General features: G+C 37.5%; 9 protein-coding genes across 9 annotated transcripts; 4 read left to right on the forward strand and 5 right to left on the reverse strand.

Annotated features, from left to right (window-relative positions):
- Positions 1-21: 21 nt before the first annotated feature.
- On the reverse strand, positions 22-1599 carry Fdh (alcohol dehydrogenase class-3 Fdh). Its single transcript, XM_073091069.1, has one exon. It carries the CDS (start codon positions 1383-1385, stop codon positions 255-257), a length of 1131 nt encoding a protein of 376 aa, XP_072947170.1. The 5' UTR covers positions 1386-1599; the 3' UTR covers positions 22-254.
- Positions 1600-4211: 2612 nt separating this feature from the next.
- On the reverse strand, positions 4212-6009 carry LOC140756182 (uncharacterized). The gene is made up of 2 exons (XM_073091620.1): positions 4257-6009; positions 4212-4225 (listed from the first exon to the last, which is right to left on the reverse strand). Exons 1-2 carry the CDS (start codon positions 6007-6009, stop codon positions 4212-4214), a joined length of 1767 nt encoding a protein of 588 aa, XP_072947721.1.
- Positions 6010-6833: 824 nt separating this feature from the next.
- Positions 6834-9118, forward strand: LOC140755858 (nucleolar protein 11). The gene is made up of 4 exons (XM_073091197.1): positions 6834-7086; positions 7172-7336; positions 7412-7781; positions 8014-9118. Exons 1-4 carry the CDS (start codon positions 6955-6957, stop codon positions 9102-9104), a joined length of 1758 nt encoding a protein of 585 aa, XP_072947298.1. The 5' UTR covers positions 6834-6954; the 3' UTR covers positions 9105-9118.
- Positions 9119-9323: 205 nt separating this feature from the next.
- LOC140755860 (RNA-binding region-containing protein 3) lies at positions 9324-10782 on the reverse strand. Its single transcript, XM_073091198.1, has one exon. It carries the CDS (start codon positions 10609-10611, stop codon positions 9328-9330), a length of 1284 nt encoding a protein of 427 aa, XP_072947299.1. The 5' UTR covers positions 10612-10782; the 3' UTR covers positions 9324-9327.
- Positions 10783-11066: 284 nt separating this feature from the next.
- Alg1 (ALG1, chitobiosyldiphosphodolichol beta-mannosyltransferase) lies at positions 11067-13544 on the forward strand. The gene is made up of 4 exons (XM_073091257.1): positions 11067-11759; positions 11843-12120; positions 12482-12767; positions 13199-13544. Exons 1-4 carry the CDS (start codon positions 11212-11214, stop codon positions 13407-13409), a joined length of 1323 nt encoding a protein of 440 aa, XP_072947358.1. The 5' UTR covers positions 11067-11211; the 3' UTR covers positions 13410-13544.
- A 7-nt stretch (positions 13545-13551) lies between these two features.
- hoip (NHP2-like protein 1 hoip) lies at positions 13552-14539 on the reverse strand. The gene is made up of 2 exons (XM_073091258.1): positions 14293-14539; positions 13552-13990 (listed from the first exon to the last, which is right to left on the reverse strand). Exons 1-2 carry the CDS (start codon positions 14293-14295, stop codon positions 13604-13606), a joined length of 390 nt encoding a protein of 129 aa, XP_072947359.1. The 5' UTR covers positions 14296-14539; the 3' UTR covers positions 13552-13603.
- Positions 14540-15636: 1097 nt separating this feature from the next.
- Clp (Cleavage and polyadenylation specificity factor subunit 4) lies at positions 15637-18411 on the forward strand. The gene is made up of 4 exons (XM_073091436.1): positions 15637-15868; positions 16458-16734; positions 17459-17699; positions 17989-18411. The coding sequence occupies exons 1-4, from the start codon at positions 15766-15768 to the stop codon at positions 18241-18243; spliced, it is 876 nt and encodes a 291-aa protein (XP_072947537.1). The 5' UTR covers positions 15637-15765; the 3' UTR covers positions 18244-18411.
- Positions 18412-19361: 950 nt separating this feature from the next.
- Positions 19362-23074, forward strand: LOC140755943 (integrator complex subunit 15). Its single transcript, XM_073091301.1, has 6 exons — positions 19362-19518; positions 19702-20000; positions 20180-20434; positions 20830-20971; positions 21179-21456; positions 21778-23074. The coding sequence occupies exons 1-6, from the start codon at positions 19440-19442 to the stop codon at positions 21928-21930; spliced, it is 1206 nt and encodes a 401-aa protein (XP_072947402.1). The 5' UTR covers positions 19362-19439; the 3' UTR covers positions 21931-23074.
- On the reverse strand, positions 22295-23332 carry LOC140755944 (ribosomal RNA-processing protein 7 homolog A). The gene is made up of 2 exons (XM_073091302.1): positions 23169-23332; positions 22295-23074 (listed from the first exon to the last, which is right to left on the reverse strand). The coding sequence occupies exons 1-2, from the start codon at positions 23200-23202 to the stop codon at positions 22320-22322; spliced, it is 789 nt and encodes a 262-aa protein (XP_072947403.1). The 5' UTR covers positions 23203-23332; the 3' UTR covers positions 22295-22319.
- Positions 23333-23409: the final 77 nt, after the last annotated feature.

Raw genomic sequence — 23409 nt, forward strand, 5'->3', positions numbered from 1 at the left:
AGGTTTTGGATGAAAAAACAATTTGCAAACAAGCGGAAGTGTATTTGTAAAGTATTTCAAAGAATGTATAACAAAAATATCACCATAAATGCTTATGCTTATGCTATGACTATGACATTTATTTGCTTACAAATAATATATAAATTAAGAACGGTTTAGAATGGTGACAGTTTAAGTGGTTATTGTACAATCTATATATAATCTACTGTTATACAGTAAAAATATAAGATTGTAAAATAAAGTATACAGTTATTTCAAAGGTCAACTACAGCACGGATTGACCTGCCGGTATGCATTAAATCAAATGCCACATTGATCTCACTCAAGGGCACAGAGTGAGTGACAAAATCATCGAGGGGCAATTTCTTTGCGAGGTACTCGTCAACTAACTTTGGCACGCTGTCGCGACTTTTGTACCCCCCGAAAGCTGTTCCCTTCCATGTACGGCCAGTGACGAGCTGGAATGGCCGGGTGCTTATCTCTTCCCCGGCACCCGCAACACCAATGATAACAGACACACCCCATCCCTTATGGCAAGCTTCCAAAGCAGAGCGCATTGTGTGAACATTGCCAATGCATTCAAAGGTGTAGTCTAGACCTCCATCAGTCATATTTACCAGCACCTGCTGAATTGACTTTTCGTAGTCCTTGGGGTTGACGAACTCGTTAACGCCGAACTTCCTGGCAACCTCGAATTTGTCGGGGTTGATGTCCACTCCGATGATGCGGCTTGCGCCCGCCGCCTTGCAACCGAGAGCCACGGCGAGACCCACCGCCCCGAGCCCGAAGATGGCACAATTCGATCCGGGTTCTACCTTGGCAGTATTCATGACTGCCCCGTATCCAGTGGGAACTCCGCAACCGAGCAAGCAGACCTTATCTAGCGGCGCTGCATCGGCCACTTTGCACAGAGAAATTTCCAGAACAACGGTGTACTCGCTGAAAGTCGAGCATCCCATGAAGTGGTACAGCTCCTTACCTTTGCATCTGAATCTCTTGGTGCCGTCGGGCATCACACCTTGACCCTGGGTGATGCGTACTTTCTGGCAGAGATTGGTCTTAGGGTTAATGCAAAACTTGCACATCTTACATTGCGGAACATACAACGGCACTACGTGGTCTCCAGGCTTGACAGAAGTTACACCTTTACCGACGCTTTCGACGATACCGCCGCCTTCGTGGCCCAGAACTACCGGGAACACGCCCTCCGGATCCTTTCCGGACAAAGTATATGCGTCGGTGTGGCAAACGCCGGTCGCAACGATCTTCACGCGAACTTCGCCCGCTTTTGGTGGATCTACCTCGATTTCTTCGATGGATAGAGGTTTACCGGCTTCCCAGGCCACCGCGGCCCTGCACCTGATTATTTTACCGGCTGACGACATTATTCACTTTATAAGCCCACGTCTCAACTAACAATGTCCAAGACAGAAAACGAAATGAACGATAATCGATAACGAGAACGCGTCAGAAGTGAGCAATTTATAAGAATTACGTACGCAAATATCTAACAGTAGGTAGCTAACTTCACGCAACACTTTAGTACAGTGATACTACGAAATGAATGAGAGTGAAAAATGACATGCCTTCGAGTTGTTATGGTACTTTAACCTTGAACGTTATTTATTGTCATTTATAAAAAATATTATAATAGGCCCTTCCAAGGTTCGTCGTTATTCGCCGAATGTGGATTCGTGCTCGTTGGTACATTCCTGTTCTTAAAATTGTGCAGCAGACACATAGAACAGTGAAATGTTATTTGGACAAAGGATACAATTTTATTTTTTGGATGTCAAGGAGGGTTAGTAGAATTAATAACTAGTAATTTGTGGGGTCGCAATACTTATCTTTTGGTCGGCTCGGTCGCCATCTTGAAATAGTTTTCATAGATAGGGTTTTCTCCTCAAGTTTTCTCACCTTATAAGGCAAATCATCGCACAAAAGATGTAAGAACACTTAAGAGTGTAAATTTTAATTATTTGGTTCTATAGCAATGTCACTCCAAACTCAATTTACTGTTAAATGGATAGAAAAAAAGTTATAAATTAAAATTTGTTCCCCATTTTTTATCCATTTTCGTTATTAATTTTCGTTAAATAATCGTTTCTTATTATGATTTTACAGAAAAAAGTCATAGAAAAGCACTTAAAAGTTAATTTCTATAGTTTAGATTGGAGGTACTTCTGCATCATTCTTAGATAATTAAACTAACGTTGGTTTAATTACATTAGGATTGACGAATTGAAGGCCAAATTTTATATTAAGTATAATGTAAAATTGAAATTGGTATAGGAATACTCGAATTATTCAAGTTTATAAAAAATCAGTTATTTCTAATTTTCTCAGGAATAGTATTATGTTCTGGGATGTAAGGTTCTCAAAGTCCTTTCTTGGACCCCTGACGATGTGTGTGCAAAATTTCTAATCATCGGTTAAGTAGTTAAGACGTAAAACGTAGCAAACAAACAAACTCACTTTCGCATTTGTATATTGACAGTAATAAAATATCGTAAATTCGACACCGCTTCAAAGTTAGTGTGTTAATTTGGACACTACCTGTCAGGAATGAATTCTGAACGGTCAGCCGATATCGTATAGAAATAAAGATGTCTTCCACAAGTAAGTGTTTGTCTATATTCGCAAATACAACCAAATAAGATGCAGGTGGTCACTATACTGATTGGTTTGATTGACAGATGACAGTATCAACAATATGATCCTCCTTGACGTGTCCGTCAACGGCGAACCTGGCTAGACGGCTTGAGAACGGGCATGCGAGCGAAAGTGACTGGCGAAGCCAAATTTGGTCTTAAACGTCCGGTTGCAGAGCGCACAGTACAACTGGCCAGAAGAATTATAGGTATAAGTGTAGGAAGGTCTAGGCTGATTCTTTTTCGCAAGGCGTTTGTCATCAAGATCTTTAAGTCGACGCTCCTCAAAGCTTACTATGGCTTTATTTACAGCGTTGCGCCACTGCTGTCTCTGCCGTGCTAGATCTTCCCAATGGTCACTGCGTAGATTGCAAGCATTTAGGTGGCGCTTAAGGACATCCCTGTAGCGCAGGAATTGGCCTCCAGATTTGCGTTTTCCTTCCTTGAGTTCCGAATAGAAAACAGCTTTCGGAAGTCTGGAATCGTTCATACGTACAAGGTGTCCGCACCAGCGCAGCTGACGGTTCATCAGCATAGCCTCCATCCCGCTCATCTTGGTTCTCCGCAAAATTTCCGTGTTTGGTATTCGATCCTGCCACTTGACACGCAAAATTGACCTCAAACACCTCATGTGGAATGTGTCCAATTTGTGTATATCTCCCTTATAGAGACACCAAGTCTCAGTGGCATACAGCAAAATAGGCAGAACAATTGCTTTATACACGGCGATTTTTGTATGTAACCGAAGATCATGAGCTTCCCAGACTCTCCTGCTAAGCATACCAAAAGACGCTGATGCCTTCGCTATTCTGGAAGATATTTCAGACTCAAGGCGATTATCACTCCTTATTACAGACCCAAGATACCTAAATGACGACACCTCCTTGAGTATCGTTTCGCCTAGAGTTAACGGCACTGGGTCTGACGTCGTTCCTCGCGGAGGTTGCTTCAACACTTGAGTTTTCGATGCACTAATGGCTAGGCCAAATCTACGGCACGACTCATCCAAGCTATTCAAGAATGCCTGCAAGCTGCTGATGTCACTGGCCACCAGACAAACGTCATCGGCGTAAAGAGCATCCACAACAGACAGCTCTTTAACCAGGCGCTTGGCTCTAAAGCGCGAAATATCGAACACACTCTTATCGGTTCTGACGTTCAGACATATTTGACCATTACAGGTTTCGAAGGCATCCCTTAGTACGAAAGCAAAATAAATAGCAAAAAGCGTTGGTGCTATCACACATCCTTGTTTAACGCCACTAGTAACAGGGAAATGATCTGTTAAGTCATGTTCATGTTGCACTCTTGCCATCATGCCGTCGTGAAATTGGCGCACGAGCGTAACAAATTTCTCCGGACAGCCAGCCTTTGAGAGAACCATCCAAAGAGCATTTCTCGGCACACGGTCAAATGCCTTTTCTAGGTCAACAAAGCACATATTCAGCGGGCGATATTGCTCAAGGCACTTTTCTTGCATTTGTTTGACGAAGAATATAGCATCAACCGTACCTCTGTTCGGCCGAAACCCACATTGGCTTTCCGGTAGTATGCGTTCGGCTAGCCGTCCCAATCTACGATTTAGGATGTGAGTAAGAATTTTACCAGCTGCATTCAACAGGACGATGCCTCTGTACGCTTCGCAGTCCGATATACTCCCCTTGCCCTTGAAGATTTTGCAGATAGTGGCGTCTTTCCAGTCTTGAGGTATAACTCCAGATTCCCAGATATGCAAAATAAACTGAAAAAGACTTGTATGCACTTTAGGGCCGCCGTATTTGTATATTTCCCCTGGCAAATTATCTGATCCCGCAGTCTTTCCATTCTTGAGCTGGTTTACGGCATGAAGAAATTCATCAAAAGACAGAGGATCATCAAGCTCATAAGATATTGGTAAAGTTTGGAGGGAATTAACATAAGCGAGATCCACATTGTGACTAGCTGGGTTCAAAACATCACAAAAATGTTCAGCCCACCGACTTAGTATCTCGCCATGTTCAGTAAGACGTTTAGTTTTATCGCGGGAGTATATGGGGGATGTTAATTTGTACCTTGGTCCAAAGATAGTGCGAAGGCTTTCAAAAAACAGTCCGATTCGTTTTGTGTCAGCAAGATGTTGTAGTTCCTGAGCCTTTTCCAACCACCAGCGGTCTTTGAGTTCTCTCACTCTTGCCTTTAGTTCACGCTGAGCGCTCCTACGATGTGCATCGCTTGTCGAGCTTTGCAGAGTACGTCTATAGTCGTTTACGAGTTTCAGTATCACCGCATCAGAATCGTCAAACCAGTCCTGGTTTTTCTTTCCCGGTTTTCCAATAACCCTTTGAGCAGCATCACGGAGTGATTTTGCCAGCAAACGCCAGTTGTCATCTACGGTACTCGATTGATCGTATGAGATTGGTTCGAAACTCGTGTTAAACTGTTCCTGCAATTTAGCATCATTAGTCAGTTTAGCGTATGCCAGCCTGATTGGTACCTTGTGGCTCGCGCGATGAGGAGGTTTGTAGCAGAGACGTACTTTCGATCTTATTAAGCGATGGTCAGTCCATCCTTCCGCCCCTCGCATTGCTCTTGTAACAAGTACGTCCTTTAAGTCGGCTCTCCGCACAATTACATAGTCGATAAGGTGCCAATGCTTAGAGCGCGGGTGCATCCACGATGTTTTAAATTTATCTGGCATACGAAAGAACGTATTTGTCACACTGAGATTAAATTCTGCACATAGTGATAGGAGAAGACTTCCATTAGTGTTACATTTACCTACACCGTGTCTACCGAGGACTTGCTGCCAAGCCTGGTGGTCAGATCCGACTCTGGCATTAAAGTCACCCATTAATAAGACTTTATCACTCGGTGGGATACCGCGTAAAATTATGCGGAGATCATCGTAGAATTGAAGTTTTTCTTCATCACTGTAGGTCATTGTAGGCGCATAAACACTTATCAGATGTAAGTACTTGTTATCGCTGATGTGAAGGCGCAGCGTCATGAGCCTATCATTAATACCTTTAGGTGTTTCAAGAAGGGACTGTGCAAGTTTTGTTTTAATAGCAAAGCCCACTCCGCTGCTTGCACGAACAGTCGAGGGTTTCCCTATCCAGTAGTAGGTATAACCACCGCCGCCCTCGCAGAGCTCGCCGGATTCCGCTAGATGGGTCTCGTTTAGTGCAGCAATGTCTATGTTGTACCTTGATAATTCTCTAGCTATAAGTGCGGTCTTACGCTCCGGGCATAAGTTGGAGGGATTGTCCAGGAGCGTACGAATGTTCCACGTAGCGAAGTTAAATTGACGCTGTATTTTATGTTTCCTGTAGCAATTTCGACCGCGCTTGATCGGTGCCCAATGACCGCGGTTTGCCATTAGGATGTGGGGGTGAGACGAACTATGTTTAGGCCACCTTTTCTAGGCCCTTCCCCTATGCAGGGGTAAGCAGAGCGATCCTGAATAGGGCTGCTTAGTCGTCAGATGTGCTGCCGAACCCGTTTTCTCGCCTCAGTCGAAACCAGGAGCGACCACTCTCATCTGACCGCCTTATGTGCAGAGTGATAACTAAGAGTCGGGTACACCGTGCTCCGAGCTCCCACTGCCATCACTCCATCGCCATAGGACTTTTACTCAATTATCCGAAAGCCTAGCCGAGGTTCTTCTACGCGAGAGTTGATTATAGTGAGTAAGCAGTTGCGCAGGTGCAAACTCACTCTCTTGTCCCATGCTACCTTTGTCCAATGGGCCAGTTTCCCGGCACGATCGGAGGTAGCAAGGATGCAGTGAATTGGCCGCCAGTCATTTAAAGACCTTGAATGGCGCCCTTAAAGGCACATCACGTCACCTTGCTCCATCGCCGCGGTCACCGTTAGCATTGCCTATCGACTGTGCTCGCCTTCCTTGCCGATGGAGACTTCGTGTACATCTCAGTAGGTCTACCGAATCGAGCTGTGGTGACTTGATTCTCACAGCCCCCTCCACTAGGTTTAGCCCACTGATCGAAGTGGTTACCAGGGTGTGGCCGCTGCGTACACTGCAGCTACGAGGAGCCACTAGTGGAGAGATTATGGACAGCCTCAGTGTATTCGAATTGTTACACACTTGATGTGTCGATCAACAATTATTACTGGGCCATCCACTACACCCCATACTATACATCATTCATACATTATTCATAGTATCAACAATACTATGAATTTGACAGTTGACACTGACATTCGTAAACTACCTGTATGCGTATTTCAGAGTATTCAGAGTTTTACGGGTTTATTTTAAATTTTAAATTGTATACTACTGGTTTAACAGATATATATAAAAAATATGGCAAAATTTCATACTTACTACGTTCTATGTCCATTAATTGATCAGAAAAGCTTCTTAGGAGTATCTCAAGATAAAGAGGAACACAATGTCATAGTCACGTTGGGCCGGAATGTTGTTAACAAATATAGAGTGAGTTTTGCTGCTTATTATGGCACTTCGCATTAAAGCTTATGTTTTAGAATGTATTTTTTATTAAAATCAGTTTCGTGTTTAGCTTTCAGATCAAAAACAAATCGGAGGCTGGACGTCGAAAGACCACATAACCTCTGAAGTTATTTACGATAAGGAGCGGGATGCTTACATCGGAGTTTTCAATAAAAACACCATAAAAACCTGGCAGGACGACTCTGATAACTTGGACAAAGTAAAAAAATATAAGGTAATCATTGTTAGGTAAAAATATAATTATATGTTGATTAATACTTAGAAACCTTTGTTAAATTTTGTGTTTTAGTTTTCAGTAAACATTCAGAAGCTTCTACCTCGGGGTAATACAAGCCTTATCATATTTGAAAATGGAAACTGTGCCTCCCTTACATATGCACTAGATAACAGAAAGTCATATGAGAACAAACTACTCATAAAAGATTCTGAAGTGATTGTGGAGGCGGCATGTTACACTAAGAATAATGTGGACCACATCTGCTATATTGTTAAGAATAGTAAAGGGAATTATGAAGTACTTGTCTGTCCTCTCAGAGAAGAATTGGGTGATATGGAAAGATCTAAATTAATGAGAGTTAAGGTGACCAGGCCTGAAGATGTGTCAGTGGTGGGGAAATTTATCAATATCAATTCAAAGAGTTGCGAGGTGTACTTTTTATGTAAGTGAAATTTCTAATATTATTTAAACCTGCTGAATATGCTCTCTGGGGCTATAAAATGTGGCTTCTAATAAGGAGTGTTTGAAGGATATTTTTAAGGTGCAATATTAAATGGTATTCATATTTTTGTAGTTTTAGCAATGTTTTTAAGTTTGATTTGTGACTGACACAGTCTTCCTACGTTCTTTAGTCTGCGGCTTATAGTGTAATTATTATAAAATTTATTTTTCAGGGAGCGATTCTAAAATGACAATGTATGACTTGAACCAGAAGAACTGGAAGACAATTGGTGTGGTACCCTGGATCTTCACTGGCACCAGTGTCTCCTTGGCTTGGATGGGGCACGACCATTTGATACTCTTTGGTAGCAACATTGACCAAGATGGAGCAATCATTGTTGCATACAATGTGATTCTAGGTGTCGGATCCTGCAGGTATCCCATGAAAATGTATTCCGAAGATGCAAGACTATACTGCTTCAATGACAGAATAATACTAGAAGCATCCAATCATATAGGAATGCTACCATATGTGTTGGAAATAGAACGGAACTTAGCAAGTATTTTGGGATCCCATGAGATTATCCAAGATGAGTGTACTGAAATAGCTGACTGGGGCACCCCTACAGTACCTATGTATGAGGTCAAAGATGATATAAAAGACCTTCTCAAGATTGGTCTCACTGAAAGAAATATATGTTCTCAAATCATACCACCATTATTGGAAAAAGATGACTTCAGACCAGTTTATAGAACAATTAAAGAGTTTCAAGATGTACCTGAATCAGTCCTAGTTATGTTGCTCAACTACACCGTCAAGCTGGTGAATCCCAATTCAGTAGATATTGTAAATGAAGAGGAATTTATTAAACTTTGTTCATGTAACCGTGAATCAAAGAAAGAAACAATAGTGCACAAAGCCAAATTTGAGCTGTTGAATTATATTTTCGAAATTCCATTCAGTGATGCAATGCTAATACCATATCTGAGGAATAGCTTAGCATTGGATGATGCCTTATTCCTTATGTGCTATATATCATACCTACTTATTGATTCGGATAAGAAGTTGGAAATGGATTATGAAAGTAAGTTATTTGACTGGGCTACATTATTTCTTGATTCATTTTATCAACAGTATTTGATGACAAAAGATCAAAAGGTTACCTATGCACTGGATAAACTACAAAATGTTGTTGTGAATCTAATCAATCAACTTACTGTTGTTGACAGTACTCTACCATTGCTAAATAAGATACTGTCCGGTAAAAATATTGTACAAAGTGTGGAATCCTCATCTTATGCTATTGAACTAATGAAAATATAGTTACTATATTCTAATTTTGTATTATTTCAAACAACATACAACTGTTCTACCTACTACAACATCCTACAATTGAAACACTACTATTAAATAAAAATTTCAGAAAAAAATCACCTGAAAAATATATAAATTAAAATTGAAATATATAGATTGAAAACTACCCTATTTTCTTAGGTTTTTATTACCCAAATGTGATTTGGGAAATTATTAAAAAAAATTGCACAAATTATTCAAAAGATTTTTTATTAGCAGCTCTAGCAAACTGAACAACCATGGGCCTATCTTTTAACATGTACCCATTAGTCTCATGCAAAGCAGTTTCAGCCAAACTTACAGAGGGAAAGGTCACAAATGCCTGGCCCTTCATCCTTCCCTCTTGCATTACCCTCACATCGAAACCAATTTCTTCATCTTCTGAAAGGTTTTTAACATATCTCTTGTATATGCTTTTAACATCTTGTTCTGTAACTGTTTTTGCTAGATTTTTAATATACAGTCTCATAGAGGGTTGTCCGGGATGATAGTTTTTAAAAACTGGTAAGATTTTCATGTCACTATAAGATATTCTATTCTTCAATAACTCTCTTTTGGTTATAGTAGGTTGTTCAGGCTCTGGTGCTTTCTCCTCGATGACTGGTGGTGCTTCCTTCTCAAACTTTCCAAGTTCCCCAACAACCTCGGGTTCTTCTGTTTGCTTCTGTAATGCATCTTGTGGTACATTCACTGATATTTTCTTTACTTCTGCAACAGGGGTGACATTTTCAAATACTTCCTTTTGATCTATGTGAGATTTCTTTGCTTTTGGTAATGTTGCGGTGGATAACACAGCAGCGGGGCGTTTTCGTGTCTTGGGTAGTGTATGTTTTCTCTTAGTAACTGTAGGTGCCTGTTGTTTGGGTTGTTCACTCTCCTCACTCGATATTTCAGACTCTTGATCGCTTAGTTCTTTAGTAACTGCAATTTCATCAGCAAATACTTCTCTGAAGGTCTCCTTGAAAAATTTTATACTTTCCTCATTTTCACAGAAGGGAACATCTAAACACATCTTATTCATTAAGTGTACAGTTTGAACATAGAATGATTTTGTTTTAAACAGAGCATGAATAATGTTCATGGCTACTTTTGTTGTCAGTTCAGGATATTTGTATTTCAAATGCACAGGTGGTGGTTGGTAGAAATTGAGTGAAGGGTTCCATGCATTCAGAACTCTTAAAAATTCCTTTACGTGGTGAGTGGCTTTTGAACTCTTTTCGGATTCTTCTTTGTTGTCGATAATCAACTCTTTATCGAAGGAATATTCGACTACTAATCGCCGCTTAGATATCTCCAGTTGATGGAGCCGTATTAAGGAAGCTTTCGCCTTTTCAATACTTGCGAATGAAGCGAATGTATAGTTACGTTTAGCCGCTGTTTCCCACACTTTTTCTGCACCAAAATGTTTCAATAACTGTTGTTTGTCTTGGAAAGATAGAGAATTCGGTAGATGCCTGATTATTAATACCTTAGACATGATTATATCCAATGACTTAAAATAATGAGATTTTATTGTAATATCAGTTTTAATTACATCGTCAGAAAGAGCACATTATTTTAATCATATACGTATTAGCCTTTTAAGCGGTATTCCGTATACAGAAATATCACGATAACAAATTAACAAAACAAACAGCTGATTTTTGACATTTGGTCATAGACTTATATTTATTTTATAATATTTTTTCTATAGCCTTGGCTTTCATTTCAACCACATTAATACTAATTAAATATATACATATTTTATTTAAATACAAGATTATGTATTTAAAAGAACAAATACTTAATCAATGAATGATTCATCATCATTTCATGGGTGTTTAAGAGCCAAAACCCCCTAAAAAAATCTGCTAAAACCAAAAGCAACGGACCTCCACCAGACATTGAAACAAGCATAGGTATTCTGTGCATTGAAAGACAGTGACATTTGTCACTTGATAAAGTTTGTTTCGTGAATTTTCAATTTCAGCGGGCCGGCAATCGGCATTGGCGGCAGTAATTAGTAAAGCAAACTAGACAGGATTTCCAAACCTGTGCTTATTATATAATGCAATTTACACATTAAAATTTTAGGAGAATGGCAGAGATTCCAAGAAAATCTGTGAAAGTCGTAGTATTGGGAGATATCGGGAGAAGCCCACGTATGCAGTATCATGCGTTATCCTTAACAGATATTGGATTTAAAGTCGATATAGTGAGCTATATGGATACTGTACCGCTTACACAAGTTATGGATAACCCTAACATAACGATACACAAGTTGCATCCCTTAAAATTTGAAAGAGGTCCGAAATTAATTCAATACTTTGCTAAGGCATTATGGCAGGCTGTAAGTTTGCTTTTCACTTTGTTTTTGAGCGGGAAATGCAATTATCTTCTCTGTCAGAATCCTCCAGCGATTCCTACCCTGCCAGTCTGTCGTTTTTATTGTCTAGTTACGAAAACAAAGTTTATTATTGACTTTCACAATTACGCGTATTCTATAATGGCTTTATCCCTGTCTGATGGACATCCCTTGCTGAAAGTTGCGAAATGGATCGAGAAGTATTTCGCCCAGTCGTCAGATAATAACTTGTGTGTAACATGTGCCATGAAAGAAGATTTGATTCAAAATTGGAATGTTGTGTAAGTTATTTACTGAGGCAATCCATATGGATTCCTAAATGTAACCTACATCACTAATTAGCTCCTTGTTTAAACATTTTCAGAGCCACAGTTTTGTATGATCGACCACCAAAAATATTCCATCCTATTACTTTACAAGAAAAGCATGATTGGTTTGTGAAAATAGGCCTCCAGTACCCCGAGTTTAGAATCACAGGTCGCCAAATGCTGAATGACCCTCCAGGAGATAGCATTAAGACTATTTTTACACAAATTCAGGGCAATGATGTCAAAATGAGGGAAGACCGACCTGGATTGCTGTTTAGTAGCACCAGCTGGACACCTGATGAAGACTTCAGCATTTTAATGGAGGCCTTACAAAGTTAGTGTTTATATATTTCTTCTCAAATTGAAGTAGCAGATAAGCATACACTTCACTTGGCAAGTGGCTACTGCTGCCATTGACATTTATTATCAATCCCAGATAAGATTAGTCTTACCTAAGGTTGTCAACCATTGGTGCATTGCTACCACTGAGGACTCAGTGTGTACTACACCACACTCTTGAAATTGTAATATAGAAGTGGTTAACACCGCTTTTATTATGAAGTAGGGGTGACAGTGGTGCCTGTATAGTTGAACCATAATTGGTTTTAGTACGTTCAAACAACTGTACATGTTAAAACTAGAATTTTTAATGAACAATTTGTGTGTAATTTAAATAATCTCACTAAATATTTCAGCTTATGAAGTAACCTATGATATAACCAAGAAACTACCAAAACTGATCTGTGTAATAACTGGCAAAGGACCTATGAAGGACCATTACATTAGCCAAATAGCAGCAAGGAAATGGCAACACATAAAAGTAGTTACTCCGTGGCTAATGGCCAGTGACTACCCAACTATGGTGGCCAGTGCGGACCTTGGAGTGTGTCTGCATACAAGTTCATCTGGTCTGGACCTACCCATGAAAGTGGTGGATATGTATGGAGCCGGCCTGCCAGTTTGTGCTTGTTATTATAAGTGGTAAGTTTTTGATATATCTAGCTATATTCAAATTCTATTTAATTGGAAATTCTACAGATTAGAGACATAATAATATAAAATTACTTAGACAAATTATAACTTCAAAAAGCATAATTTAGGCAAGAATTGTTTGAGTATATAATAAATTTTATGTTTAACTAAATATTGGAGGGTTAAATAGCATATAACAAAAATTGGAAACTTAATGGTAGAGGAGACCCGTGCCCAGCAGTGGGACAGTAATGGGTTACTGATGATGATGAATGTAGCAACAAATAAAATATGATGCCACCAAAATAAGTCAATAACATGAAATATTGTATGGAAAACTTTATTAGACTTTAATTTCCATTAATCCAAATTATATATTAAAAGTTAGATAGAAACTTATTGAAAATAGTAACAGTTTTTAAAATGATTATTGTTAACAGTATTGATGAACTGGTGCTAGATGAAGTAAATGGCTACACATTCAAGAGCAGTGATCAACTGGCAAAACAAATAGTTACTTGGTTTGAAGACTTCCCCAACAATGAGGCCCAGAACAGAATAGCAGAGAAGATGAAACAACAACTAGAGAAGTTCCAGAAGTCCAGATGGGAAGACAACTGGAATTTAAGAGTAAAAAAGTTCTTTGAATAGTGATTATATATTTAAGATATAATAAGTGATATTATGTAAATAATAATAATGGGGCCAAATTATATTTTTATATAGAGATGAAATGTAAATAAAAATATATCATAGTAAGGTACAATAAATAATGCATAAAGAAAACAAAAACTTGTTTTGACACTTATATTACAAAAATATGTCTGAACATTCACACACAACACTTAAACTAAGAGTCTTTCTATCTCTTGCTGAATGCTTTGGATCTGGGGCTTGAGTTGCGAGCCCTCATTGATAGTGATGGAGCATGCTACTATAGGCCGGGAGACCCCACAGGCTCGACCGAGTGCCTGCTTGGACCTGACAAACACATATGGCACATTTTTATCCTCACAGAGGATTGGAATGTGTAGAACAATCTCGAGGGGCTCTGCATCGGCTGCCATGATGATGAACTCTGACAGACCTCTGTTCAAGGTCTTAGTAGCTTCATTGGCGCCTTTTCGCAGCTGCTTGTAATTAGCAGCCTGTTGCACCAAGTTCAAGATCTTGGCAGTGAGAGGAGCATCCGCTAGCGGGTATGCTTTAGGGTTAACTGCTGCTTCTTCACTCTGTAATTAAAATATATAGCACTATAAAACAGTACCATCAGGCCCCAATACCTTCATTTGATTTGAATAATAGTAAAAATATTAAAAACATATCAGATTACTTCTTTGATGTATATTAACAATAACAGAGCCGTAATAAACGTAATACTTGAAACCGGTGTGGTACACCGCGTTGTCAACATAACCTAAAATGTACACATGCTAGATGAAATATATTTTGTCCAAAACTTTAACAGTCCTTTTATAAAATAATCAAAACAATCTATGCATTGGTTAATTAACTAGTAATTGTGTTTACTCACCATGTTTCAATTTAAAAATCCGTTCAAAACAAAAAATGTCCACCTCTCAGCGATTACTCGCGTCACTGAGGAATTGTGTTATATGGATAATGTGCGATTATCCTGAGCTTATAGTTATTGAACGTTTGTTCAATATTATAATTAAAGGGCAGTAAACTATGCAGTTAATTAGGAAATAATCAACAAAAAGATTAAACTGTCCACGCGCGCCACAGTCGAAACGAGAGTCGAGAACGATGTTTTTAACTATAGGGATGTACTGTACCAAATGTACAAATAATCGTAAAGTATTGCAATCGATAATTCAATCAACATTTTTTTTTATATTATCTAATATTAATGAAAAATTGAAATAACGATGCTTCTTTTTATTTATACTACTGTGGACTTTTAAATGTATATATTTTAAATACTTGCTTATAAATTGTCAGTTACAACATTACATTTTGTTATAGTTCACACGGTTCACACCAAACTGGTGGTCCGCCCTGAAATCGATGCGTGCAGGTATAGTCATACAATTTGCTATGGTGACACGATTCATTTCTATATTCAGAGCGGACTAGTAGTTATACGCCGACTATACCACCAGGTGGAGATCTTTTTTGGACTAAAAAAAAAATATTATGAGTGTATATAAGTACTTTTTACAATATGTGTGCAAAACAAAAATTAAATCGATACCATAAATCTTTAGTCAATTCAATCTATTAATGATAATATGTTAAGTTTATATAAGACTTTTAAGTAAGGAAGTTTACATAACTCATATGACTTGGTTGTTCATTTTTGCTAAAATAAGTGACTTTGTAACTAGCAATTTTTTGTTTCATTTGATTTTATCGTTTTTCTTTCATATATAGACTATTGGTATGTGGGGTAATAAATGGCGAGGTTTTTCGTGTTTTGACGAGGAAGACGCATAACATCTTACGTGTACACATAAGTATACGTTTTTTATTTATAAATATATTATTTTTTAAAAGTTGTTACTGTTACAGTCTCCATCTAGTAACGGGTAATTATGTTTTGTGTATCTTTTCTTTTATCCATCCGCTTAATATCGAATAAATCGAGTTGAAATAGTAATTCGAACCACTAGAAACAGAGTTCGTCTATTTAAATTTCAACTCTTATTGTCTCTTATTGTTTATGGTATGGGTAATTTACTGAGGTAATTTATTATGAACAAATCTTGAAAGATATAAGTTTTTCATATTATATAGCTTCATTAAAATAAATAACTATATTGATATAATAAAATATTTTATAAAAAGTACGTATAATATGATTATGGTATTAAATTCGTGGCAAAGACAACACCGAACCGACTTGATTGACATTGACGTTCGCAGTTTTCACGTTGTCAATTGTCACTTCAGTGAATTTGATGATATTGATATTTGTAAAATTATTAATCACAAATCGCTTTTATTAAAATTTATAAGATATAAAATACATTATTATACCAAAATGGAAGTGATAGTTGCTAATGTAGATCACATTAAGTTCGACATAGATTACGCGCTCGAACAACAGTATGGGGCGCTACCTCTGCCGTTTCCCGGAATGGACAGTAAGCTTATATAGCATTATTTTGTTTTACTAAAGATATACGCAGTGATAGGTACTTCGCTTCTCAATCGAAGGGTCTCACTCTGATTAAGGGTAAACCACAGACTTCTGATGTTTCAAAGTTGTAAACTTGCTGCTTGAAGTTATTAAAAAAATTCTTAAGGGTGTGTGAAGCAGACGCTGTGCACTATGGTCTGAACCCCTCTCATAATAAAAATATTAGCCCCATTCAGCAGTGAAACAGTAATGGGTTTATGAGGAAGAACTATTTTATTACTTTTAGTGGACTTTACTTTTACTGAACAAAAGAAACAGTTTGTCTGATATACTGCATGACATACAGTAACATAATACATTCAAGGTTAGTCCCAAAGGGTAGCATTATGTCTAGTGACAAGTCTGATTTTATTTAGGATTGATTGCAGAAATCCATGGCTCTCTTTTGTAACTGAGTGAATATATGTAGGAAATTGGAAAATCCACTAACACAAAAAAAATTATTGTAATTTTCAATGAAAATCAAGCATTAGGAGATCTGACACATCCATAGTTTTGCTATCACACACCCTAACGCCATTCTCAAATTTCAGAATCAACTGCAGCAGTCTGTGAGTTTTTCAGTCAGCCTGGAGGTTGTAACAATGGGCCTCAGTGTCCCTATAGACATGTGAGGGGGGACAGGACAGTTGTGTGTAAGCATTGGCTTCGAGGGCTCTGCAAGAAGGGAGACCAGTGTGAGTTCCTCCACGAGTATGATATGTCTAAGATGCCTGAATGCTACTTCTATGCCAGGTTTAATGCTTGCCACAACAAGGAGTGCCCCTTCCTCCACATAGATCCGGAAAGCAAGATCAAAGATTGTCCATGGTGAGATAAATTCTGAATTGGTATAATTAAGTTTTTATATCTTGATGTAGCCATGCTTTTGTGCCTTTTATTTCTATCTAATGAAAATTCATGTTAGTAGTACAGTATACATATAGTTACCGTTCAAGTATAACGTAAGCAAATTGATTACAATTATTTACCCCCCCCCATCCCCCTTGTTAGCAAAAGTAAGAGAAGCTCGTACCCCCTTCCCACATGCTAACTGTTGCATATTGCTTTTCTTTATATTATAATTATAATGTTATAATTATAATTTTAAAAATGCCTAAACATATGCATGATTTGCGGGAATCCCCAAAAATTCCTTTTGCTTTCAAGTAAATGTGAGGACAATGTGAGGGTTGCCATTAGTATAAACAAGTAACAAACTACCGATGACGTAATCATCATCTAGACTCCCCTACCCCCCATGTCATCCAAAATAAGCAAAGCAGACCCCCCGCCCCCCTAAAAGAGCTTATGTATTACTTGAACGATCCTTTATGTATTGGAAAGTGAACCATGTTATGTTAGATTCTGATATAATAAACATGCAGAGTGCAGACTAAGAATAAATCTTAATTCTGTTGTAAAGTTGATGTAGTGTTAAATCTGTAAAGTTGTATAGGGATTGAACTTGGACCTATCTGTATGTATGTTGGATCACATAAACTGTCATAGAATATAATGTGAATAAAATATCTTGTTGCATCAATGATTGCAGGTATGACAGAGGATTCTGCAGACACGGTCCGCATTGTCGTCACAGACATGTGCGGCGTGTCCTCTGTATGAACTATCTTGCTGGCTTCTGCCCAGATGGCTCCACATGCAAGTACATGCATCCACGGTTTGAGTTGCCAGCGCCACCTGAACAGACAAAGGATGCAAAGAGGTTGCCGGTGTGCCATTATTGTTCAGAAGTTGGCCACAAAGCTTCTACATGTAACAAGATTCCCCCAGAGGTAACTTGGAGTCTATCCTTTTTTTTATTAGTAAATCTTGCCTGATGGTAAGCAATGATAAGCACTAATATAAGGCATGCTTGCCTAGATGTAGCCCATTCACTCTTGATTTGATAACTCCTAGATTATGCTTTCCAGGTTCAGAAGAAATACTTTATAACGGAAGTTTAATTGGATTATATTGTTTGAATACTCCATTTGAAGTTTTTAAGCCTACATTATATTTGGAATATCCATCTTTTTGTAATATAATGCAAGCTGCTTAACTAACGCTTATTTTAATTAACAGCAGAGGGAGGCAGCACAACGACAGGAAGAGGCCAGGTATAGAGCATTAGGCTATGTGAAGCCTGCAAGCGAGTCAGACGATATGAACGCTCAACGTCTGCATCGGATGATCCACAAACCCCTGGAAGAAGTCACATGCTTCAAGTGCGGGAATAAGGGCCACTACGCCAACAAGTGCCCTAAGGGCCACCTTGCCTTCTTATCCAACCACAGCAACCAGAACAACAACCCAAACGCATTTAAAAAACCTAACTAGTATAAAGTTGTTAAGCCGTGCGTGTATAAGTACGTGAAGAATAAACCTCTGTGAAGTGTTTGTGAGTGAATGTGTTTGGTCTGACTAATTATTTGATAAGAATAGTTTTAGTACAATAAGTATTGCATCTGAAACTAAATGTAATAAAAAAACATTTTTCAATGTGAATATGGATTTTTGGTTAAGGAGCTAATTTTTAAGCAGTAGCTATTAAACTATTGGTCTAAGATCCGAAGCTAAATCGAACTGGACCGAGCTGATAATAGAATGAAACTCATTTTATAATGAAATTAGTACATTGGGTAATACATTAAAAATGGGTTTGCTAAAAAAAACCTGGACAGGATAATTTTAATTATTTTTTGAAAAATTAAAATTTAATTGAAAATTAAATTTTGCAACATCAAGATAATAAGAAAATTCTATTCTGAGTGAATGTTAAAAACATACAGAATGTGCAGGCTTTGGGTTGCCTATTATTTACGTGGACGAACTACTGGGTTGTCAGGTATAAACCGGTATTTCGCTGGCAACTACTTTCACTCATGATGATAATAGATAAAATTTTATATCAGTAGAAGCGCTGTTTTATTGTGAACACGTTGATATAGGGTTGTCTGCAAAATGAAAATTAATTTTTCAAAAAATAATTAAAATGATCCTCTCCAGGATTTTTTTAGCAAACCCATTTTTAATGTATTACCCAATGTACTAATTTCGTTATAAAATGAGTTTCATTCTATTATCAGCTCGGTCCAGTTCGATTTAGCTTCGGATCTTCTACTATATGAGGTAGTTTGAAGTGCTATTCAGAAAACTGATATAAAAAAAATTGAGTACTACATGTGGAAAGTGCTTGACTATGAATTAAAGATTTATAATTCGATATTCTGCTGAAACATTTAAAAGAAATTCTGTATACAATAAAGTACATTTATAATATATAGTTGTTTTTTATACTTACACCTTTCAACAGTATTATATTGGTCAGATCATATTCACGATTTTGTTACATTGGCTCCAACATCTCCAAAATCTGAGCCTGTAGCAATAACTGACGATAATTGTCAGTGTCATTCAAGTTATACTGTCAAATAGTTGTCAATGTCAATGTCATATCCGATCTTGATCTAACAGTTCGGTTTGTTGTTGTAATTTAGTTATTCAAAGCAAAGGTCTAATAATAGACATCAAAAATGTCTGTATCGGACATAAAACATACTTTACGGAAATTTGAATTTCCTTTATGTGCTAAAGAAGCACTTCTGAAGATAGGTATTATGATTTCTGTTCACATCATTAATAGGTTATGTCGACTGATTTGAAATGAGAAACAAACAAGATTTGTTACTACAAGCTTCATATTTAAATTAATTGCTTGTTAACAAATATAATCACCTATATAAATCTGTTTTCTATCTGAGATATACAAGGTAAAGTATTAATGTTAAATTTTAGAGCAACTGCTCCTCGGTCGGACAGCACCCACAAACAAACAGCTGGACGTAGCGATGGACATCATATCGGAGTTCGTGTTCTGTGAGACGGACCGGCGGGGCAACCGGCGGAATACCGGTTTGAACCCATTACAAGAACTACAGCTCATAGACATCATCTGTGACTACATATCCTCCTGCACCAACGAAACTACTAAGAATACTATATTCTTGTTCCTGTTCGGTGGTATGGAGAGCCCGAGAAAGATAAAAGTTCTCACCATACTGGCTAGTATGGCTGTCTCAGCTTCCAGTACTCCTGTGAGTAAATAAAGTTGATTCAATCAATAAAAAACAAAACATTATTATTATACACAAGAATTGGCTCTACCCTTGAAGATAAATATAATAGAGATGAAGTTTAATCATATTATGTTCAGTAGTTTACAGAGTTTATAGAATGTTTCCAAAGAAAAATAATTATGAAAATTTAATTCTAGGTCCTTCTAGCAGTCGGAGTGTGGCTACAGCAAATGGGTTGCTCCTCACAACAATCCTTGCAACTAGTTGAGAATGTCATACGGGACCATTTCTACCTGAACACAGCTAATCAGATCGCCCTCAAGTCACTGGCCAATGTGGCTCCACCATTTGTTTCCAACTTTATCACAGCAATAACAGAATTGTACATGCGAGATGGTCAAGGGGCTAGAAAGATGCCACCGAGGAATTTATTAGAAGTTATCACTTCTTGGGTATGTATTTTATTAAATCATGGAGCATTATGCATTTATTATAAGATATGAAATTTTTGTCACAAATTTGAAAATTGAATAGAAAGTTTTAATACAATAGAATAGAATATTATTTTTTAAGAAAAAAATGAAAATGTATCATCAATTTTTAGAGCTACAATGCACCAGCCAGATACAGATAAGAATGTCAATATAATACTTTTCTTATTTAATCGGGTGTTAAATGTAGAATATTCAAGAGAAATAATGATTATGATTAATAAGAGTTTATATATATATATTTTTTAATTTACAATTATCTGAAACATGTTGTTTGCTTTATTAGCCTTTGAAACAAAAAGTAATTTTTCTCATAACTATTTATTTCTAAATACTCATTTTAAAATTTATTGTAGGTTTTCACAAACCCCACACTCTGTATGTCAGCACAGTTGAATGTGGCAGCATTGCCCAGTGGGTCCATACCCATGGCCGCTGTAACTCCCCTCGCTGGGCTCATCCATTGGTGTGCTCTTGCACCACTTTACCTAAGTGAAGGTAAGTATTTATTGACCTACCTTTGTGGAATATTTTAGGTTCCCGTAATTGTTCAACATTTGGTCATGCATAATCATTGATTCATCTTAGTGAAAATGCTCAATGTTTGAGCAAGCTATTTTATGTAAGTGGTGTGCTTTGAACCAATTAATACTTGTACATTACATGCAAAGGCACAGCAGAAATTTTAATTTGTTTTTGCTACAGATGTAGATATGGTAGAAGTTCCTCCAAAAAAGATAAAAATAGAAGATGAAAAACACTCCATAATAAAGACTGTTCCTACTAAATATCTGACTGAGTCAGAGCTTTATATAAAGTTGCATTTGGGAGTGTTGCACAGTTTGAGAGCAGGAAGACGTACCCACGGGCCACCCACTGCAGTGAATGCACAACACTTGGCTGCACTAACTCCGCTAGTTCAGAATTATGCTCATCAACTGCTAAAGAAGGGAATCAAGCTACAGACTGATGCAAAATTGCAGGTAATAATTATATTAATTTCATCTTGCAGGCAATTGTTAAAATGGGTCAAGTTGCTTTTTGATATAAGTAATTTCAATTTTAGTATTAAAGACTCATTAAAAACATTATATAAAAGAGAGGAGTGTATGTTTTGCCGTGTGTAAAATATCTCCTTGAATTGAACATCACTATCCTATAGGTTTTAAAATCTGTTTCATTATAGTAACTGACAGTTCATTGCACAAAATTAACCTTACTATAAGATTACACAATGTTTATGATTTTAATATCTTTTAAGTCTAGATGTAATGATTTTAACTTTAACACAAAACAATTTACAGGATTGCCTAGACAGAATAGGGCAGGCAGTTCAAGTGGCTTTGGCAAATGGCTGTGTGTACGGTAACATTAGCAACCTCCTCGCATCGCTGGACACCCTGCCCGAGAACAGGCTTCTGCGAATCATTATAAAGAGTCACCAGCAGAGCATTTGACATGCACCCAAAAAGAGGGCTAGCGTGTCTAGCATGTAGACTACTGAATTCAGTGGATGCACATGTGTGTGTCTAGACACATAGTGGTGTGCATGCAAATGATATTAGCGGTTGTAAATGGACACAGTTGTGTGTGATTTTTATAATAAGTGCAAATTACAAGACATTGGTTGTAATTGGTAATATATTGTAACAAGTATTCTTATGCAACTTTTTGTATAATTGAAAACTGTCTGTGTAAAAGTTTTTCATGATTATAAATTGTGATAAATATCACTGTAAATTTTAAAAACTATACATGTTAAGGTACAAATGAATTTATATTGTGTATGTGTAAAATCAGATATGAAATGATAAACACTAATTTATTAGTTTTACAAAGTGTTTTATTAGAATGGCTTAAATCGACGGCTCTGCTTAATTTGTGCTATCTTCCTCTTGTCTTCCTCAAACTTCTGCCGCAGAGCAACAATGTGTTTCATCTTGGACTCTCTGATTTGGAAAGTGTAGAAGTTTTTGAGTTCTTTTCGTTTTTTGTTTTTCTCCTCCTTAGCCATTATTTTGTTTTCAACTTTTTCAGTACGAGCGAAACTCTGAATCTTGCCTCTTTTGGTGACTGTTATCCAACCCTCGTCATCCTCTTGTTCCAGCTGCTTCTCCTTCTTTTCTATCTGTTTTAATTTCTCATCATGCGTTTTCATAAACTCCTCTACTCGTTCTTTTAATACTTTGGGAAGGAGGACAGAGCTGTTATATTCATTTACCCATTTATTGATACCAAACTGAATTTTGTGATCGTTTGAGTTCATTGGACTAAGTTTAGTTAAATGTAAAGCTTTGTCTAGCTCCGATACTTTTTCGAAAACTAGATAACATACTCTGAATGTTGGTTTACTGGGTTCCTCAATGAATTTGTGTGTGTTTGTCTCGCCAGCGCCTGGTTTTGTGTAAAACTGGACTGACTGGACCTTGCCGGCTTCTCGGAATGCATTCGTGAGGCCATTTTCATCGGCATACGGGGGAATGTTGATGATAAACAGTGTTCGGCCAGATGGCTTGTCCTTTGTATGGTCCCGCACTATATGTTCTTTGATGTAAACAATGTGTGGTGATTTTGAGTTCTCATCCAACTTCAATTCTAGAGCTGCAACAATAATTATTCATTCCTACATGTTGACACAAAAACAATGAAAACAATAGGTTATTTTCTGTACGTAGTATGGCATTCTCAAACTTACCTTTAAAGTCATGTATCCGTTTTGTTGATTTCATTTTAATAACAATAATATAATTTTATCTACCGTCTAAATCTCTTTTATGAACAAGAAACAGGCACAAATTACAGCATGGCAATAAGATAGCCTTTGTTGCTAAAATATTGTTTTGACATAATAGTCTTACGTTCAACAATTCTATGTGAAGTTTGTTAAAAAAAAATGAGTATAAACTATAAGAACAAAAACTATATTTACAAATAAT

The sequence above is a fragment of the Epargyreus clarus genome, unplaced genomic scaffold, assembly GCF_041222505.1.
Source record: "Epargyreus clarus isolate Ecla_fem2 unplaced genomic scaffold, WU_Ecla_fem_2.2 ptg000034l, whole genome shotgun sequence".
Classification (NCBI taxonomy): Eukaryota; Metazoa; Arthropoda; class Insecta; order Lepidoptera; family Hesperiidae; genus Epargyreus; species Epargyreus clarus.

Excerpts from the sequence above, each read along its gene's own strand:
- Fdh (XM_073091069.1), bottom strand. The coding sequence starts at position 1,385 with ATGTCGTCAGCCGGTAAAATAATCAGGTGCAGGGCCGCGGTGGCCTGG.
- LOC140755943 (XM_073091301.1), top strand. The coding sequence starts at position 19,440 with ATGTCTGTATCGGACATAAAACATACTTTACGGAAATTTGAATTTCCT. Across the intron at positions 20,001-20,179 it reads TCTCAGCTTCCAGTACTCCT|GTCCTTCTAGCAGTCGGAGT; the intron begins GTGAGTAAATAA and ends ATTTAATTCTAG. Across the intron at positions 21,457-21,777 it reads AGACTGATGCAAAATTGCAG|GATTGCCTAGACAGAATAGG; the intron begins GTAATAATTATA and ends AACAATTTACAG.
- Clp (XM_073091436.1), top strand. The coding sequence starts at position 15,766 with ATGGAAGTGATAGTTGCTAATGTAGATCACATTAAGTTCGACATAGAT. Across the intron at positions 15,869-16,457 it reads GCCGTTTCCCGGAATGGACA|AATCAACTGCAGCAGTCTGT; the intron begins GTAAGCTTATAT and ends CTCAAATTTCAG. Across the intron at positions 16,735-17,458 it reads AAGATCAAAGATTGTCCATG|GTATGACAGAGGATTCTGCA; the intron begins GTGAGATAAATT and ends CAATGATTGCAG.
- LOC140756182 (XM_073091620.1), bottom strand. The coding sequence starts at position 6,009 with ATGGCAAACCGCGGTCATTGGGCACCGATCAAGCGCGGTCGAAATTGC.
- Alg1 (XM_073091257.1), top strand. The coding sequence starts at position 11,212 with ATGGCAGAGATTCCAAGAAAATCTGTGAAAGTCGTAGTATTGGGAGAT. Across the intron at positions 11,760-11,842 it reads ATTCAAAATTGGAATGTTGT|AGCCACAGTTTTGTATGATC; the intron begins GTAAGTTATTTA and ends AAACATTTTCAG. Across the intron at positions 12,768-13,198 it reads TGTGCTTGTTATTATAAGTG|TATTGATGAACTGGTGCTAG; the intron begins GTAAGTTTTTGA and ends TATTGTTAACAG.
- LOC140755860 (XM_073091198.1), bottom strand. The coding sequence starts at position 10,611 with ATGTCTAAGGTATTAATAATCAGGCATCTACCGAATTCTCTATCTTTC.
- LOC140755858 (XM_073091197.1), top strand. The coding sequence starts at position 6,955 with ATGGCAAAATTTCATACTTACTACGTTCTATGTCCATTAATTGATCAG. Across the intron at positions 7,337-7,411 it reads ACAAAGTAAAAAAATATAAG|TTTTCAGTAAACATTCAGAA; the intron begins GTAATCATTGTT and ends TTTGTGTTTTAG. Across the intron at positions 7,782-8,013 it reads TTGCGAGGTGTACTTTTTAT|GGAGCGATTCTAAAATGACA; the intron begins GTAAGTGAAATT and ends TTTATTTTTCAG.
- LOC140755944 (XM_073091302.1), bottom strand. The coding sequence starts at position 23,202 with ATGAAATCAACAAAACGGATACATGACTTTAAAG. Across the intron at positions 23,075-23,168 it reads ACGGATACATGACTTTAAAG|CTCTAGAATTGAAGTTGGAT; the intron begins GTAAGTTTGAGA and ends TTATTGTTGCAG.